General features: G+C 48.5%; 1 protein-coding gene across 4 annotated transcripts in view; it reads left to right on the top strand.

Moving 5' to 3' along the window:
• Positions 1–17,827, top strand: part of KDM5C (lysine demethylase 5C) — a 601,345-nt gene that overhangs the window by 136,124 nt on the left and 447,394 nt on the right. For all 4 annotated transcript variants that reach the window (XM_085629900.1, XM_085629899.1, XM_085629902.1 and 1 more), the window contains exon 5: positions 16,850–16,987. In XM_085629900.1, the coding sequence (XP_085486026.1) occupies positions 16,850–16,987 (138 nt within the window). The remainder of the gene's footprint in view (positions 1–16,849; positions 16,988–17,827) is intronic.

The raw sequence follows: 17,827 nt of genomic DNA, 5'->3' as shown, positions 1-17,827 counted from the left end.
AATCATGAACTTAGTTTTTTGAGGGTTGATTTCCAGTCCCCGGTCGTTACAAAAATCTAGAAAGCCATCCAAGATGCGCTGGATCCCCATAGGGGATTTAGACAGCAGCAGGGTGTCATCTGCAAACATAATTGCAGGCACCCTGCTGCCGGTTAATTTTGGAGCATCCGAGTTGTGAATCCTGTTTAGGTGGGCAACTACCCCATTCACAAAGATGCAGAACAGGGTCGGTGCAAGCACACAACCCTGTCTCACGCCTCTGCGAACGGGGAACCTTTCGGTTAGTTTGCCACCTTTGCCACACCTTACGCGAGCGTAGTTATTGTGGTGCAGTCTCATCAGGATTGTCAGGATGTCAGTAGGTACGTCCAAATCTTCCATAACTCTCCATAGCCTCGCTCTGGGCACCAAATCAAAGGCGGCGCGTAAGTCTACAAAGATGGTGTATAGACTGCCGCCCTCGATTATGGCTGTTCTCCAGTAGAGGAGATTTAACCTGAAGATTTGGTCTATGGTTGACACGCCCTCCCTGAATCCTGCCTGGTAAGGGGACAAGATTTCCATTTCTTCGATCCAGGCCTGCAATCTATTCAAAATCAGTCTACCGAACAATTTTTGGGATATATCGATTAAACTGATAGGACGATAGTTGGAGGGGAGCAAGGGGGATCCCTTTTTGAAGATTGGGACCACCTCTGCTCCCCTCCAAGTATCAGGCACCTCCAGTCCCCCGGCGATAGCATTAAATATTAGTGTGAGATAGGGTGCCCATATTCCAGGTTCCTGCTTAAACAGGTCACCGGGCACCCCATCGAGACCAGGGGCTTTTCCAGCAGCTAACCCTTTAATGGCTTCCCTCACTTCTTTTTCAGTGAAAGCAACCCCAATCGGGCAGAATGAAATTGTGGGACCATCTCTGTTCTGTTCGCCCCCACCCTCTGCGTACAGGGCTTCAAAATGGGTCTGCCATACCGTGGGGGCTATATTGGGCTCTATTGCGGAAGATAAATCCTCCGTGCCATTCGCCACTACACGCCAAAATTTACGGGAATCTCTGGTTGTTAATGCATTAGTGAGATTTTTCCAGTAATCATGGTCCCATTCTGCCTTTGCATTCTCCAGGAGGATTTTATAGGATCTTCTCCTGGCGCGAATTTCATCTTTGTTGTGATGTTCCTTTATGGCAAGTAGCAAGTTGGCCTTGGCTTCCCTGCAAGCAGCATTGTACCAAGATGTCTTTGGTTTAAGGCCATTCCTTTGCCTTGAAGATGAAAATAGATCCTGCTCTAGGGTAGTGAGGATGCCTGCATGTATTTGTGCAAGCTCTCCTCGCATAACGTCGTCTAAAACCCTAGATCCTAGCTGGAAGGCATCCTCCAGTAATGGGATTATCCTTGCATATAGGTGGGATATTCGATCTGGGTTGCTGGCCAATTTCTCCCACTTGACCTTCCTACGATTATTTTCAAGTAGGAGGCCCGTTTTATCTTTAACCGACCCATTGATTCTTGGGTCTCTCCCAGGTAGACAATAGGTCAATTCCAGGGAGTTGTGGTCACTGTCTAGTCTTGGGGTAACTTTAAAGTCCACTATTGCTGACCACATGGACAGTTTAACCATTATGTAATCCAATCTGGATTCGCTGCCGGGTTTATTAAAAGTATGAATACTTGGCGTGTCTGATTTAGTGCGACCGTTGCATGCCCTTAGACCAAGGTTGAGGGTGAGGGCGGTTATCTGTAGGGCTAGTGGAGTCCAAGCCCGTGGGGAAGGTGCCACCGTCTCAGGTATGAGCCAATATGAGTCTTCTTCCAGAGAAGGACCATCACGTAGCCCCGGCAGTGGTTCATATTGAGCATTAAAATCGCCTCCTACCAGGCAAGCCAGTTCGCTTGGGATACCTTCTAGGAGCTTGGCTAGCTCATCCACTGTGCCAGATTCTTTATGCATTGGAACCGGCCTTGAATAGATATTAATTACTGTCAACTTCGATGAGTCTGGCCACTCGAGTGAGACAGCCAGTAAATCATCAGAAGCAGTCTCTAGATAAGTAGCTTGGCATCCCAAATCCGTGGCTACCCATGTAGTTAGTCCCCCAGATGGCCTGCCCCTACCCCCCCATTTAGCTGCTTTGAAGAAGGAGGCAAAACCCGGAAATACTATTTCATCACGCGCCCAAGTTTCTTGTAATAAAATTATGTCCTTCGAACTGATATATGTACCCCATTCTGTGCAATCTATCTTGCTAGCAAGGCCAGCCACATTCCATGAAATCACTATTATTTCTGGTGGTTGGGTGGAGGCCGTGCCCATATGAGCCAAAGTGGTGGTGGTGCACTCGTGGGGCCGCCGAAGGTTTGTGGGAACGAAGGACGTGCCCATGGGGTTATTATCATGGATGGGAGAGGAGGGCGCGACACTTGGTACATGTGCAGGATCAACTGTGCCAAATGCTGAAGGATGAATATCAGCAACCGGGTCAAATTTGAGCCCATTTATGTAAGATATTTGAATTGCGCTCCCCTCATCAACCGCATGTCAGTCTACCATCTCAAGGCTACTAAAGCGGTTGTGGGTAGATAGGTGGGCGGGGTAGTGAATTCTATGTGGCCCTGGAATTCCCCTCCTCTGTCCACCGCCTCCCCCCCTCCTTCTTGCAACAGTTTCCCAGCCGGCCTCACTCCCATAAGTAGGGAACTGCTCTGTTGGTCTTTCCCTGTATGGCGGATAATTGTTGTTCTTCCTCCGACTATTTTCCCAACCCTCCAACAGCTCCTGGTGATGCCTCCACCTATGATCCTCCAGGTTGTAAAAATTTGAGGGGTAAAAGAATGAGAGGGGCAGTGGTTGGATGGTGCTCCCCATCAGCAGCACGGGTGCAAATATATGCGGCTGCATTCGGATCTCTGAAGGTGACCAGAATGCAGTCGCCACCAATGGATTTCTTAGTATAGCCCACCCACGCTGCCCTCCTAGCCATGGTTATATCGCTAGTAGTACCTCTCGGTAACGGTCTGTTTACGGAGAGCCAATTAATTACTTTATTTATTAGTGAGATGGTGGATTCAGATGTAGTAGAATTTAATTCAGGGACCCCCACCAGAACCAGAGTGTAAGGTGCTACTTCTGGGGGGAGGTTTATGAATTTGGATTTAGAAGTAATATCAGGTTTCTCTCCAGTAAAAGGAGGGTCACTCTTAGCTTTGGCCGGAGGCTGGGTATTATTGTCTTTCCACGGGAGGGTTGATTTTGAGATAGCGGTAGCCGATTGTTGGATGGGAGTGGGAGCCAAATTTACAACCAATGGTGCCGGAGCGTTGATTGGTACAGGTTGTAGGGGTTTGGGATTAATTTGCGGGGGTTTATTAGTAGTTGGTGTGGGAGGGAAGTTGTCTTTGGTAAGTTTTGAACCTGGTCCCTCTCTAACTAATTTGGTCCCACTGTTGGCCGTTTTCCTTGAGTCTACGAGTTGCACGGTAGCCTTTTCAATACTAACTAGTCTGGCTTCCATCTTAATCAGTCTTGCCTCAAGAGGGCTCAACAGAGACCTAACTAAGGTGCCTATATCTTCTAGAGTAATATCATCTGAAATAATATCTGCTGGAGCGTTGCTAATAGGTTGTGGTAAAGAAGTTGACTTACACGTTCTAAGGGGAGACGGCGGTCCTAATGTATTCCCAGTATGCTCGGAGGAAGCACCCATCTCCCTTTTGCCTCTGGCTTGCTTAGATTTCGAAGTTTTAGTCCTATGATCTACTTTATTTTGGAGGCCCTGCTTCTTTTTTGGAACAGCCCCTTCCCTGGTACCCCTGTTGTTGTCTAGGTTAGTTCCTGCAACTTTAGCTATCTCAGTGTTCTCTATGGGTGTAAGCTGGGGATTTTGCGTGTTGGGTAGGGCCATAAGGCTCATGTCCTCGAGGTAACTCGGGGCCTCAGTAGTAAACTCGGGATTGGTGGAATTAGTGGCTGGGATAGGACATATTGCCGGGTCTATACTTTGGTTATTTGGAAGACCAGATCTATTTTCTGGGGTTCTAACATGGGCCATGGGGCCCAATGAGGACCTTCTTACCCAGTCTATTTCTTGTGAGATTCTGCGCTCGAGAACCTCTATTTCCTCAAACAAAAGGGAGCCAGCTTTGGCAAAGTAAGTGTCAATAGGTCCTTTAACGGCCCCCGATGTAATTTGTGAGGAAGTTTTGCTCCTGGTTTCCCGTGTGCACATTTTACTCACAGTTCAAATACCTTTAGATCCAGGCAAAGAGGGGGGGCCCGGACCGGACTCTCACGTACTCGAACGGCCTCAAACGGCCCGCTCTTTGCCCGGTCTTCGCCCCGGTCGCTCCCGCGCGCTCCCGCGCAGCGTCAATCTCCAGTATTTATATCCCAAGGACCAATGAGGTGTGTTGTGACAAGGTGTGGGCGGGGCGTTCAGGGAGAGCGGGGCCAGGTGACTCAGCCTCCGGGTCCGGGACTCCTGGGAAGATGAGTCCCGGTTCACGCTCGCAGCCCTGTAGCCTCACAAGCCCCACACGAAGCAGCCAGACAGGCAGGAGACCAGCAGCGGCAAGTGAAGGTGAGGGGGGTCCGCAGCGGGACCCGCGAAGCGGGTTCCGCAAGTCGTAGGTGTGAACAGCCCTCACAGCGATGTAGCGCCAGCCAGAAGCAACAAGCAGCGTCCCACGAAGAGAGGGTCCAGGTGCAGTTTAAATTGAGCAAGGTGTGGGCGGGGCGTTCAGGGAGAGCGGGGCCAGGTGACTCAGCCTCCGGGACTCCTGGGAAGATGAGTCCCGGTTCACGCTCGCAGCCCTGTAGCCTCACAAGCCCCACACGAAGCAGCCAGACAGGCAGGAGACCAGCAGCGGCAAGTGGAGGTGAGGGGGGTCCGCAGCGGGACCCGCGAAGCGGGTTCCGCAAGTCGTAGGTGTGAACAGCCCTCACAGCGATGTAGCGCCAGCCAGAAGCCAACAATGCACATCCAGGGCGAGGTGCTAGGTCTCCTTCCCCCAGGATGGGCAGGGGAAGCTTCAAAGGCCTGCCGCCTTTGTGTGCTTCTCCAGACCACTTGCTGTACTCAGCAACTGGTCCCCACTGGTTCTACCCCCCACTTTGGATGGGTGAACTGGCGGGAAAAACAAGTAAGAGAGGTGTGCCCACCTCTGCCAACTCCACCGCAAAGATGAGGTAGGCGAGGTGAAGCATGACCTCTAGTCCCTGCCATCTTGAGGATGGGGGGACCCAGCCAACCAGGGACAGGCTCCTGCCCCCCTCCCACTGGAGTGGCAGAATAGGGGTGTACCCACACCAGGGAAGGGACCCATCGGTCCCTGCCCTTTACCTACCTGTAACGCCCCTAAATTTAGTGTTTAGGGGTACCCTGAACCTTCCTTCCTCAGATCCAGCAACCACAAGAAAAAGAGAAGGACGAGAAGCCGTGCAGAGCTAACGAGGACGACGCCCACTGACTTTGCCCCAGCCCTACAGGCCTGTCTCCCCTCGAACCTGCTGCTGCAAAACCTCTGCGTGTCCAGCAGATGGCAACCTCAAAAACCCCGAAGGACCTTCCAAGTGGTTTCTCCCGTGAACACCGGACATCTTTGAACTGCAGCTTCTGGTGCCAGCCAGGACCTGCGCATCCAGCGCACTCTGCCCCCGCCGAACCCAGCCCGAATGGAAATATACCACGAGGAGGTCCCCCTGGCGATCCTGACCCGAGAACTGGCGACCCCTGACCTGCCTCAAGCACCCCCCCCTCTACTGCGACCAGAGCGGGTAAGAAAATCCGACGTCCCAAGGCACCCCTGCACCTGACACCCCAAGGCCTCGTGTTCCCAGCCCAGCGGTGCCTAACCAACTGTCAACATCCCAACTTACCCCTCGAAGTGGTGGTCACTCCTGGAAGATCCGGGTCCCCGAGCCTGCAGTGTTTCTATGTCCCGGAGAATCTCCATTGAAATCAACAGGGCACCCGACCTCAAAACAGCACCCGGCTGCCCTAGTGCCGCTGAGGGTGCCCCTTTGGTGCTAACTTGGTCCACAACTTGCCCTGAGCTTCCTAGCAGCCTCCAACCGGAGTCCCCCTATCCTCCATAGGATAACATTGGGCCTCAACACTCTGCACCCGGCCGCCCTAGTGCCGCTGACGGTGCAACAGTGCATCACTGACCCTGGGAGACCCCGGAGTCTTGCCCCAGAACCCTAACTTTAAAGAACGAATACTTACCTCTAAACCGATCTGTTTTTCCTCATAGGATAACATAGAAACTTTTTGAGAGAAAATGTTCAAGTGTCGACTTTTGAAAACTAAGAATATTCCTTAAAAATCGCACAAATAACCTAACCGAATTTTCTCAACTGTTTTCAGCAAAGGTCACAGTGCGGAACCCAGGAGTCCAGCACGGAGTAAGAAAAGTAACTAAAAAGTAACTTACCCGTGAATTGAATTTCCTTCCATAGGATAACATTGGGGGTTCTTTGTGAAAAAGTTTCTAAGTTCAAATTGTCAACTTTTGAAATACAAGAATATTCTTTAAAAATCGTACAAACTACGAATACTTAATTACTTACCTGTTTTAAGTAAATGTCTCCGTGCTGAACCTAGGAGTCCAGCACTGGATTACAAGAGGAACGCAAAAGTAGTTTTACCTGCGTTTACTTTAAAAAGCCATTCATGTCAATGTACTGCAATTACTAAGTATTGAAACCTACTGAATCCCCTGTAAATCAAATCAAGTGCAATCTTCATTGCTTTTTAAAACTGTTAACAAGTAACTTATTACTGAAAATAATTGAATGCTTCCCTGTGTCAGGCTTTTACTGTTCTAATAAAGAACAGTATCTTTTTATACAGAGCCATTGGCCTCGAGTTCAGTTATTGAGTGTGTGAGACCATTTGCTGGCTGATTGTACAACAAATGCTTTACACTGTCCTCTGATACTGCCTTACTGCTCGACCACTCTACCACAAACCGAGAGTAAGGTTCTATCTAACTTCAACCTCTGCCTACCTCTGGGGACACTAGGACTCTATACACACTAGACCTCATTTTGGTGCAGTATATATAGAGCCAGTTTCTTACAGTGATATACCACGACCTCGATTTTCCTTCAATTTTTAATCACGTCTAACATGCTGCATTCGAATTAACTCTGGTGTGGCCCACTCTCTCAGGTCTTTAGCCCAGTTTTCTACCTTGGGGGGGGGGGGGGGGGGGGCTGTGAGCTCATCCAACTAATCGCAATCCTTCTTTTAGCCAACACTAGTCCCCCGCTGGGTGAACCGTCAAGTGAGTTTCCTACCCTTGGGACTGGGAAGAAGTCCCAAAAGTACTTCCTTAATGGAGTGAGACAGCGACCAACCCGAGATCTGTTACAGGCATACCAATATCAACCCCCAGAATAGTCGCCGTTCAGAGCATTCCCATATCATGTGTAAGAACTGGGCTTCTAAATGACCACACCTGGACAACAAGCTGGATGATCCGGTTATATTTTGTGCAGTACGTGTGGAGTGAGGTATGTTTGAACAATATTAAATTAGGTAAGCTTGAATCGCACATTGGAACTAATTTGCTTAACACCCTCATGTACTCTCTTCCATTCTGAATCCGTCAGAGGTGCCTCAAGCAGCCCATCCCATCTGGCCTGAACCAGGTCCGTGACGAGGTCTTCTCGTAGTGCCCTGTATATATGTGACACCAATCTACGGCCCTCCGCCAATGACAGAAGGACTTGTAGACTGGCAAACGTAGGCGGCTCTTCCGGAAACATCTGCCTCAGCTCGCGCTACCTCGGAGATCTTAGAATATTGGAGGTGCTATCCCCTGCCCAAGTCGAGCATCGACTCTGCTTCCTCCCTTGTGACAAACCGTTGTCCCGAATACAGGTCACCCATCCTACAGCATCCCTCTTCTGTCCACCTAGTAATTGCCATAGTACGACTTGCGCGTTTAAATGGTACCACTGCCCACAGTGGGGCCTCCGGGGCATATGACTCTCATTTCACCAGTTTTAATTGCGATCTCCCAGATGCGGCCACATTTCTAATATAGGGGAATTTTATGAGCACCCCTGCTCCTATCATGAGATGGTCAGATAAAGGGGACCCCCGATGAGTACCATCCAGTAGCCGTTTCTCCCAATTGTGTTGCTCGTCTAACCACTGTACTGTGTGTTGAAGCTGCGTTGCTATATAATAAACTCAACGAGGGACCTCCAACCTGCCCTGCTCCCACGGCCTCTGTAATGTGTCTAATTTCACCCTCCTCCTTTTAGATCCCCCCCCCCCCCCCCCTTCTTGGACGATTGGTTAGCAAGAGCAAACTCTTACAGTAAAGCAAACAGCATACACAACAGGTGATAAAGACACTAGTTCAATTGGGGTTCTCCATACGTTTGGAGAAATCGTCACCAGAACTCAAAAAGGTGTTCTTGGGTGCAGAGATGAAGTGTTAGGGAGAGCATTCCCAAGCGAAAAGGGATGATCAGCCTTCGTGAAGGAGACTCTTCTATTGCAGAAGATGCATCAACGGACAGTGGGGACAGTGGGGACATTACTAGGAATGATTGCCTCATGCATTCGTTTAATTCCCAACATTCGTCGACACGAGACCATTTCAAGAACGGCTCCAGGCACAATGGTCACAGTGGGAGGATCTAGTAGTTGTGACACACACAGTTCATCCGGGGATGGCGTGGTGGAACAAAACCAACATAGCACAGGGGAGACTTTTCACCCCTCCAACTCCAACAGTGACATAACTGATGCATCTCTAATAGGATGGGGAGCACACATGAACAACCTCAAAGGGAGGATTGTGGACACAGCAGGATTCGGTGAAACACCACAATATCTTTGGGCTGAAAACAGTTTTCTTAGCCTTAAAAGCTTTTCAGAAAGAGCTATTCTGGAAAAGGGTGTTGATATAAACAGACAACACCACAAAAATGTTTTACATAAACGAACAAGGAGGGACTCAGTCTAACATTTTCAATGCTAGCTCAAGAGATTTGGAGATGGGCAATCCCAAGAGAAATACATAATAGCAACACACCTACCAGGAAAAGACCATATCGAAGCACCGACGGAGCAGAACCACCGCCTCATCCCACGAGCGGTAACTAAATCAGACAGAAGTGCAGAAGATTTTCAGGAAATGGGGGACACCGCAAATAGACCTATTTGCAGCACCCCACAATGCAAAATGCCAAAACTTCGCATCTAGGCGACCTTGCAAACAGCCCCCAGGGAATGCGCTATGAATGGACTCATCAGGCATATTTGCGTACGCTTTTCCCCCAATACAGCTACTGAGCAAGGTGATCAGCAAAAGCAGGGCCAGCAGAATGACGGATTCTCATCGCACCACAGTGGGCCCGGCAAACTTGGTTCTCAGGAATAATGGAGATGACTCTAGGAAAAATACACAAACCTCCAAAAAAGAAGGGTTTGCTAACCATGCACAACGGGAAAATACTTCACCCAGAACCAGAGAGCATATGCCTAGCGGCAGCGCTCCTGTGGGCTTCGAATCTGCACATCTCAAACTACCAGACAGCACAATGGAAGCCAACAACAAGAGCATGTTATACAGCAAAGTGGAAGAGATGTACACAATGATGCCGTAAACGTCTTTCAAAGAAGATTACAAAAGAAAGAACGGTGCTAAAATACTTGGCACTTTTACTACAAAGTAAGTTATGCTGTATATCACTAAAAGTACACTTAGCAGCAATTGTAGCGCATACAAGAGGCGAAACCGGGAAAAGGTTTTTCACTCCACATGTAGTCAAAAGGTTCTTAGAGGGGGCCAAAAGGAGTGCACCTCCAAAAATGGTGCCGGTACCAACATGGAACCTGAATACAGTGCTAGCACAGATGATGAAAGCACCGTTTGAACCACTTCACAAGGCAACGCCACAAATGCTCATGCTTAAGACTGCCATTTTTGTGGCAATAACATCTCTACGTAGAGTTAGTGAACTACAGGCGCCAACACTACAGGAACGTTACTTCCAAATACATAGTAACAGGATTGTCAGGAGAACAGATTCTCCATTCATACCAAAAGTGGTATCAAAATTCCACATAAATCAGAGTATCCAAATACGAAGTTACTTTCAAAAGACAAACGCAGAAAGAGCTTTGCACACACTTGACACAAGAAGGGCGGTCATGTACTACATTGAAAGAACTAAAGAATACAGGACAACAAAACCGTTATTTGTGTCCTTTGCAAACAGTTTACTGGTAAGACCAATAACCAAAAACACCAGAGCAGAACAGGCCTTACAAGGTGACCCGTAGGCTCACTCAACAAGGAAGATAAGAGCAACGTTTGCTTTTCTATCTAACACTCCAAATCAGGACCTCTGCATTTACAAAGCATTACTGTGTGGGCATTCAAATGAAAAAGAATAGGTTGGACAGAAGGTCTTACAGCATCTATTAACAAACCAAAGTTTCTCTTCCACCCAGCCACCACGAGACTAGCAAACTGCTACAAGGTCTATGCACAGCATGTGAATCCAGAAAAGATTCACGCTGCCAAAACAATAGTTTCTTACCTGTCTGCGTAGTTTTGCAGCTTGAACGTTTTGGATTCACTAGCGAACCCACCCTCCTCCGCCAAGAAAGATGACAATAGTTGGAGAAAAGGAAAAAAAAAATCCAAAGATGGCGACCAAAGGTGGGAGCTTCTGGAAGAAGCCAATCTACGTCACAGAAGGACGCCAAATGGTAGTATGCCAACTCCCACCAACAAAAACAAGCATTTACAATGCAATAGGTCCCGCAATGACATTGTTTTGAGCTATTGGCATTGAATATGATGATTTCCCCCCCCCCCCCCCCCCCCCTTCGTGAAGCGTTAATCAAATGGTGTAACTGAAAATGGCAATAGCTCACTGTTGTAAATGCAAAATCTTTTGGAGAATTAAAAGTGTACATTAGAGCTCAAAGGAAAGCGCTAAAATCCAATTAGTACCACCATGAAGCTTTCCTTATGTAGCAATCAAGGCATCGGTTCTGCCTGGTCTAGAGTATGTCCAGCAGTCATCACCAAGGCAGGTCAGAGGAATCTTGAAGGGCCTCACACATCCTCAACTCCTCTCCACTGGCTACCCATAAAGTCCCTCAAGCATCCATGGCTTCTGCAGAAGGGACCCACCCCACCTCCAGGCAAGCTCTGCGGCCGGGACAAGCGTGCTCCCCATGACTGGCTCTCCTATTAGCCCTCTCTGTTAATCCCCAGACTCAGGCGGCCACCTCCTGCTTGCCACTCTCCATTGTACTCCTGTAGTGTGCGGACACCCACTGCACCAGGGTAACACGCAAATTTCACATTTGTAACAAGTGCCCCGAATAGTGTGCACTTCCCGTTTGTGAATACAGCGCCCCTCACACAGCCTCATGGGCGTGGGTTCAGTGCACAGTAGGCCAGGGCCCCGCCTCGCGCCGCATCTGCATTAGATTTAGTGTGGGAATCACACCGCGATCAACAGAGGGTAAGATTTCCCGACCCCAAAAGGCAGCCCTGCACTTGGCGCCCCGCTGCCCCCTGTGCCCAATCCCGGGGTACCTACCTATCCTCCAACTACCCAACTTACCTCTCGAAGTGGGTGTGGCACCTAAAGAATCCTCGTCCCCGAGCTTGCAGTCTTTTTCTAAACCGGAGATTTCCCATTGAAATCAATTGAGCGCCCGAAGGCTCAAAAGCACCCTGCACCCAGCTGCCTGAGTGGCCCTGGCAGTGCAACCTCTACACCTACTTACTTCCCCACTTGCCCTGAGTAAGTGACCAGGAGCCCAGCTCCCACAGCCGCGTGGCTTGCTAGTCAGCAGCCACCAACCAAGGCCCCTCTACCTCTCATAGGATTACATTGGGCCTAACTCTCTCTGCACCCTGCTGCCCTTGTGCCGCTGAGGGTGAACCAACTGTACCTACCTGACCCTGGGAGACCCCTGAGTCTATGCCCAGAACCTCAACTTTGCCAGTCGAGTACTTACCTTTAAACTGATAACTCTATTTTCTTCATAGGGTAACATTGACTGGCTTTTTCCTGAAATTTCTTCCTAGTGTGGACTTTTCAAACCTTAAAATATTCACCAAAACCAGCCGAGTAATGAAAACGAAAATACTCACCTGCTCTTAGGTGAGCTCCCAGTGCTGGATTTTGATGCCCAGGACTGACTCTTTTAAAAATACTTACAACTGTACTTACCCGTAACCCCATTTTCTCCCATAGGAAATCATTGACTGTTTTGCTGTGAAATTTCTTCTGTCAATTTCTGCAAACATTAAATATTCTTTAAAAATCGTATAATTTCTGAAAACGTAATTACTTACCTGTTTTGGATAGAGGTCTCAGTTCTGAGTCTAGGCACCCAGTACTGGATTACAAAAGTTTCGAACATACTATACCTGCAACTTGAATTTTCTGCCATAGGGTATCATTGACTGTTTTCTATGAAATATTTTCTAAGTGTCAACTTTTAAAATAGCAAAATATTGTTTAAAAATCATCACAGTAATTAAGTCGACTTTTATCACTTGTTTCTAAGTACTGTCCCAGGACTGAATCTAGGATCCAGTCCTGGAATCACAAAAGTAATCCTAAAAGTAATCTGTGGCAAATAACTTGAAACTTCCATTGAACTCAATGCATTATTTTTTTTTTTTTTTTTTTAAAAACCTTTATTTGTGCATAGCAAAAGAACAAATACGGGCCTACAACCATCAGGCCGGCCACGATACGGTTAAGCACTGATACAAACATTACATCCCCTGTGCATCAACGGTCAAAATCAGCAACGAGTCATGAGTTATACACTGGAGAGATCCTTGACACCAGGGGAAGGAGAAGTGAAGGTTAATTTTAAGGTTTTCAAAATAATTTTATCGAGGAAAAAGTCAGTAAAGAATAAGAACCAAGGAGATTCGAGTCCGCAAAATAATTTCACCACACGGGAGAGCAGCAGCATCATTAAAACTACCATGGAAGGAAAATCTCAGGCAGTGAGGCGATGCAGTTACATAAGAGGATAGTCACATGAGTACTTACGCACCCCTCCAGAGCCGCCCCCACTCAATCCACCCCTCACCCGGACCCCGAATCGAAACAAGTATAGCGCAGAAACATAAAAGAAAAAGGCCCATAGAACTAATTAGAAACATTGAATTACCCCCCCACCCTACACCAATGCGGAGGCTACGGCCTGCCCCCTCCCCAGCATAGTGCTTGTCGCCCAATGAACCCGAAATATAGACAAGAGAGAAAGTGGGAATGGAGTAAGAAGAATAAAAAAACAGAGAAGAAAGTGGGGAGGAGCCTACGCAGCATCAGAGCGCCCTGAACCATCGGCCAGCTACGGCCTCCACACACTGAAAACCCACTACGCCAAAAGCAGTCGTGTGAAGAGAACGTGTCACAACAATTTAAATAAAGGCGGACAAGTCGCGACGAGTGCGCACAACATATACATACAGTTCCAGTCCCAGTCCAGCCCATCCGTGAAACCATGGCAATATAAATCAGTCTAGCCCTGGCACGATCGCGGGCGTAAGATTAAACCAGCCCCTACATGAAGGCCCCGCATCCCGTGCAGACAAAGACAAAAACAAGATGGCCGCTTGGAAGAAGATGGTGAAGTAGAATCCCAAAATGGCCGCCGTCCATCTATTGAGGTCCCTTTGTGCACCACATAAAATCCAAACCTGGCATGTAAAGTACAGGTGTTCCACAGAAAAGAAGCAGTAGGCCACCGTGAACGGTTCCTCGAGGATGTTAGGTGTCGCTCAGCTGGATACTCTTGCGGACGCGGTGAGGCAGGCAACAATGAAGCAGGCAGCAATGGACGGGGAAACAAAGTATCCGCAATTGAGCTGGAGAGCGATTGATCCTGGGTGTCAGGAAAGCCAGATGCAGGCACCAGTGTAGCACGATCGTACACAGCCGTTGCGTCCCGGCAAGAGGACAAAAGCACTGGCAGACCCACGCCTTGTTGATGACAAACGGAGCGCTCACGACCCGCAGCCGACAGTATGGAGTCAAACCGCTCACTCAGCGCTTGCAAGCCAACACACATTTGTAGACGAAAGTCCCGCAGGGCAGCCAGAACGGAGCCGCATGTCAGCGGAAGCTGCGCCCCCACACCGGCAGCAATCCGGGACGGCACCGTGGAGCTGGTGTCTGGTAGAGGGAGGGCAAAGCGGGCAGCGGGCGAGACCGGAGCATCACCCCCCAGCCGCGAGCAGGCAATCAACGCCATGTTTTACCGCTGAAGGTACAATGGCCAGGAGGGGGGACGTAGCAAGGAGGCAACTCCCCTCAGGTCTGCGCCACAACAGGGAAAGCCAACCGTCGCTTCCCCTCCCTCGGGTTCTCCTTGCAGCCGACTAGGCAATAGAAGAAGGGGGTCTGCAGCCTCCCACCGCGCGGTCCACAGAGCGGGGCAGGAGACCCGCCGCACCGGGGCTCACCCTACAGCTCCAGCCCGTCAGGCGCAGGGTGCAGAAGGTGTCCGGGCGTCCCTCCCCCGGCCCACCTAGCGACAGTCCGTGGTGTGAGGTGGGATCGGGACCGCGGGGCTCGGGTTTGCGCTAGCGGGTCCGGTGGCTGCAGAGCTTCCAGGGGGCCGGCCAAGGCCACAATGGAGCAGGGGTCCAGTGCGGAGAACCAAAGCACCAAGAACTCCGGCATCCGGGCGGGCTAAGAGTCCGGGAAAGCGGCGGCGCGGTCAGCGCGTCGTCGCACACGTTGCACCTCGAAAATCGGCGAGGATAGGTATCAGGATGATAGTCCGAGGCCAAGGGCCGACGGAGCCGGGCGCTCAAGCGTCTGCTCCGGTCGCCATCTTGGCTCCTCCCCCAACTCAATGCATTATTGTGTTTAAAATTGTGTTACCTATTGCAACAACTTGTAACTTTCTAAAAAAGCCAATTGCATATTGCAAAAGTATTTACATAAAGCATCTCATTCTAAGAAAGTATATTTTAATACCTATTGTTGGTTCTAAAATAAAACAAACATATATTTTTTTATATATAAACCATTGGCCTAGAGTTCAGTGTGTTAGACCATTTGCTGGCCGAGTGTGTGCAACAAATGCTTTACACTGTCCTCTGATACTGCCTTACTGCTCGACCAAGCTACCACTTTAGAGAGTAAGGTTATATCTAACTTTAGCCTCTGCCAAATCTCTGGGGACTGTGGACTCTGTACACACTGTACCTATTTGGGAACAGTATATACAGAGCCACTTTCTCACAACTCTGCGAACAGATTCCTAGGGACAGGGCTGTGAAAATTGTCGGCACGCTGGGGTGACGCCTATATAGACACCACGCACGTCACTTGTAGCGATGCCATGTGGAGCCGAATGACTCCACCTACTAATGTGCAGGGTTACTGCTCATAAAAAATTCCCGGATCCAGAAACGTGTGCCTCATTGGCAAAAAACCTTGAGTTATTTTGTACAGGCATGTTTGTGTCACCACGCTACAGCGGCCCCCAGCAAGGTTGCACGTGGGTGCACACATCACACAAGCACATGAAGGTGGGTGAGGGAGCAAGTGAACACCACTGAAGAGGTTAAGTGAGCAGGCAGGGTTGGCAGAGCAAAGGAGGAGTCCAGGGATAGATGGTAAATAAAGGGGGAAAAAAGCAGTGCCGGAAGGAGTCGGGGGGGGGGGGGGTGGGGGGGGGCGCGGGGGGAGTAGAGAAAAGTCTGGAAAGGGGGGGGGTTGGGCAACATGGAGAGCATTGTGGGTGAAGGATGTGAACATGGAAGCATCACAGGAAAAAGAGCAAGAAGACACATGCACTCCCATGGAGTGTTGTAAATAAGGGGATAGAGTAAACCCCGAGTGTAAGCAGTGGAAGAATACAAATTATCTGTTTAAAAAAAAGAAAAAGGATGAGTCCGAATGCTGTGCTCCACAGGAGCGGCCAATACAAGAATAGGGAGAAAAGGTAGTGAATTAGAAGCAGGCAAATAGGCCTGGCAAAAGGCCAACCAGTGAGAAGAAGCAGGCTGCCCCAAAGCCCATTTGTCAGTATTGAATTGTACACTGTAGGTTTTTTCACCACTTTTGGTGAAACCTAATGAAGTGCCTCTGTGCGTTCCGAGCCTGCGTGGATTGTGCCCTCCTTGAAGTGTTGGTATCAGCGTTCAAGCACAGGAAGGCTTCTACGTTGACACTGTTCCATCTTTTCTTATTTGATGGTGCATAATTGGCTTCGGTTTTGTAGCTTTCCTCGGATCCTGCACAAAAGTAGAAATGTTTGTGTTGATAAATGCAAAAGTAAATACCCTTGATGGCAAATAATTTCAAGGAGCCTTTTCCTTCTCATTCATGTGACCTTCTTTGATATTTGTGAACATCTCTTCCAATGTGGGATCCCCAAAAACGTTTTTATAGTTGCAAATGTTTTTTTTTTTTTTTTTTAATGATCATGTAAAGCACCTTTAAGCTAAATTTTGTGTTTCAAAGCAGACGGTCATGCGAGGATCTGTTACGGTAAAACATCTTATTTTAGTCGTGAGGCGTTCCACTTAGAGCAGTCTTATGAAGTATGGCTCACACCCTCTCGAAGTGATCTTCTGTTACCTCTTACTTCATGGTGGTTGTTACCTTGATCTTGACGACTCGCACACTACAAATGCTGTAACTCTTAATACCATCCTCCATGACCGTTTATTGGAATGTGCAGCCTCATTAGTATTGGAAGTTTTCTTTTTTCTGTTGGATGTTGAAAATGTTCCTGTTTTATTTAAAATAACCTCAATGTCTCCTCTTAGCTTTACATGACCAGTTCCTGTCGCTGATCAGTGCTTTCTCATTACAGCAGTGCGGCGCCCAGCCTCGCTATGACAACGAAGAAAAGGACAAGGAGTACAAACCGCATAGCATCCCGCTGCGGCAGTCCGTTCAGCCATCTAAGAGTAAAACGTATGGCCGGCGGGCCAAGCGGCTGCAGCAGGAGGCGAGTATCCATCAAACCGATGTAACTGCACCCTTCCCATGCATGGCCCAATCCCATCCTCTTGTACTAAACATCTGGTATTCATGCTATATCAGCAAGCCATTGCAAATCATCACTATCTTGACAAATCTGAACACTGTTACTCTGCTGTTACTATGCCATAAATTGAAACTCTTGAGGTGTACATTGCACACTTTTTGATTACTCTTAGGATACTATACTGTAAAATAATTGCCTCATGACTTTTGCGTATCGCCAATTAACGGTTCTACAGAAGCACTCTCCACTGCTATTATTGTAATGTTAAAGGGTGTAGCGGATGTAACTGTGGATTAGGCTTGAAGAAGTTACTTGTGTGTCGTGAAACAAGTGATTGCCTTCTTGTTGATTAACTATGGAAGTATGAACGACGGAAATGTGAGTTTTCATACATCAGTAATGTAATGTCAAACTGTAAAACCTCAATCGAGTCTCCGTAACTATTGTGTGTTAACTTTGTTCATGTCGACTGCCAGCTATCAAAGTAGTGCACCACGTCTCTTGGACGAAGAGGTGACGCATACAAGCATAGTCTTGAGTTCCTCTCTGCATGGGTGATCTGCATACTGATGGTTTAGCTCTCTGTACTAACGATTCCTGACCTTTTTGTTCCCTGCATTGACGCTTCATGGGCTTTCTGTCTGCACTGGCTCCTTCCTGAAAATATGGGTTACAAGTCCGAACCATCCTGTCAATAGTGGTGCACTCTCATGGTTTCATATTATTGTAGCTTCTCCCTATGGTTTAGCTATTCATGCAGACTCTTTCGCCCCCTCATGGATTTACCATTTGTTTACACTG

This window comes from Triturus cristatus, chromosome 10 (assembly GCF_964204655.1).
Source record: "Triturus cristatus chromosome 10, aTriCri1.1, whole genome shotgun sequence".
Lineage (NCBI taxonomy): Eukaryota > Metazoa > Chordata > Amphibia > Caudata > Salamandridae > Triturus > Triturus cristatus.
Note: the sequence above shows the minus strand (reverse complement) of the source record. Positions and strands in the feature narration are given on the sequence as shown.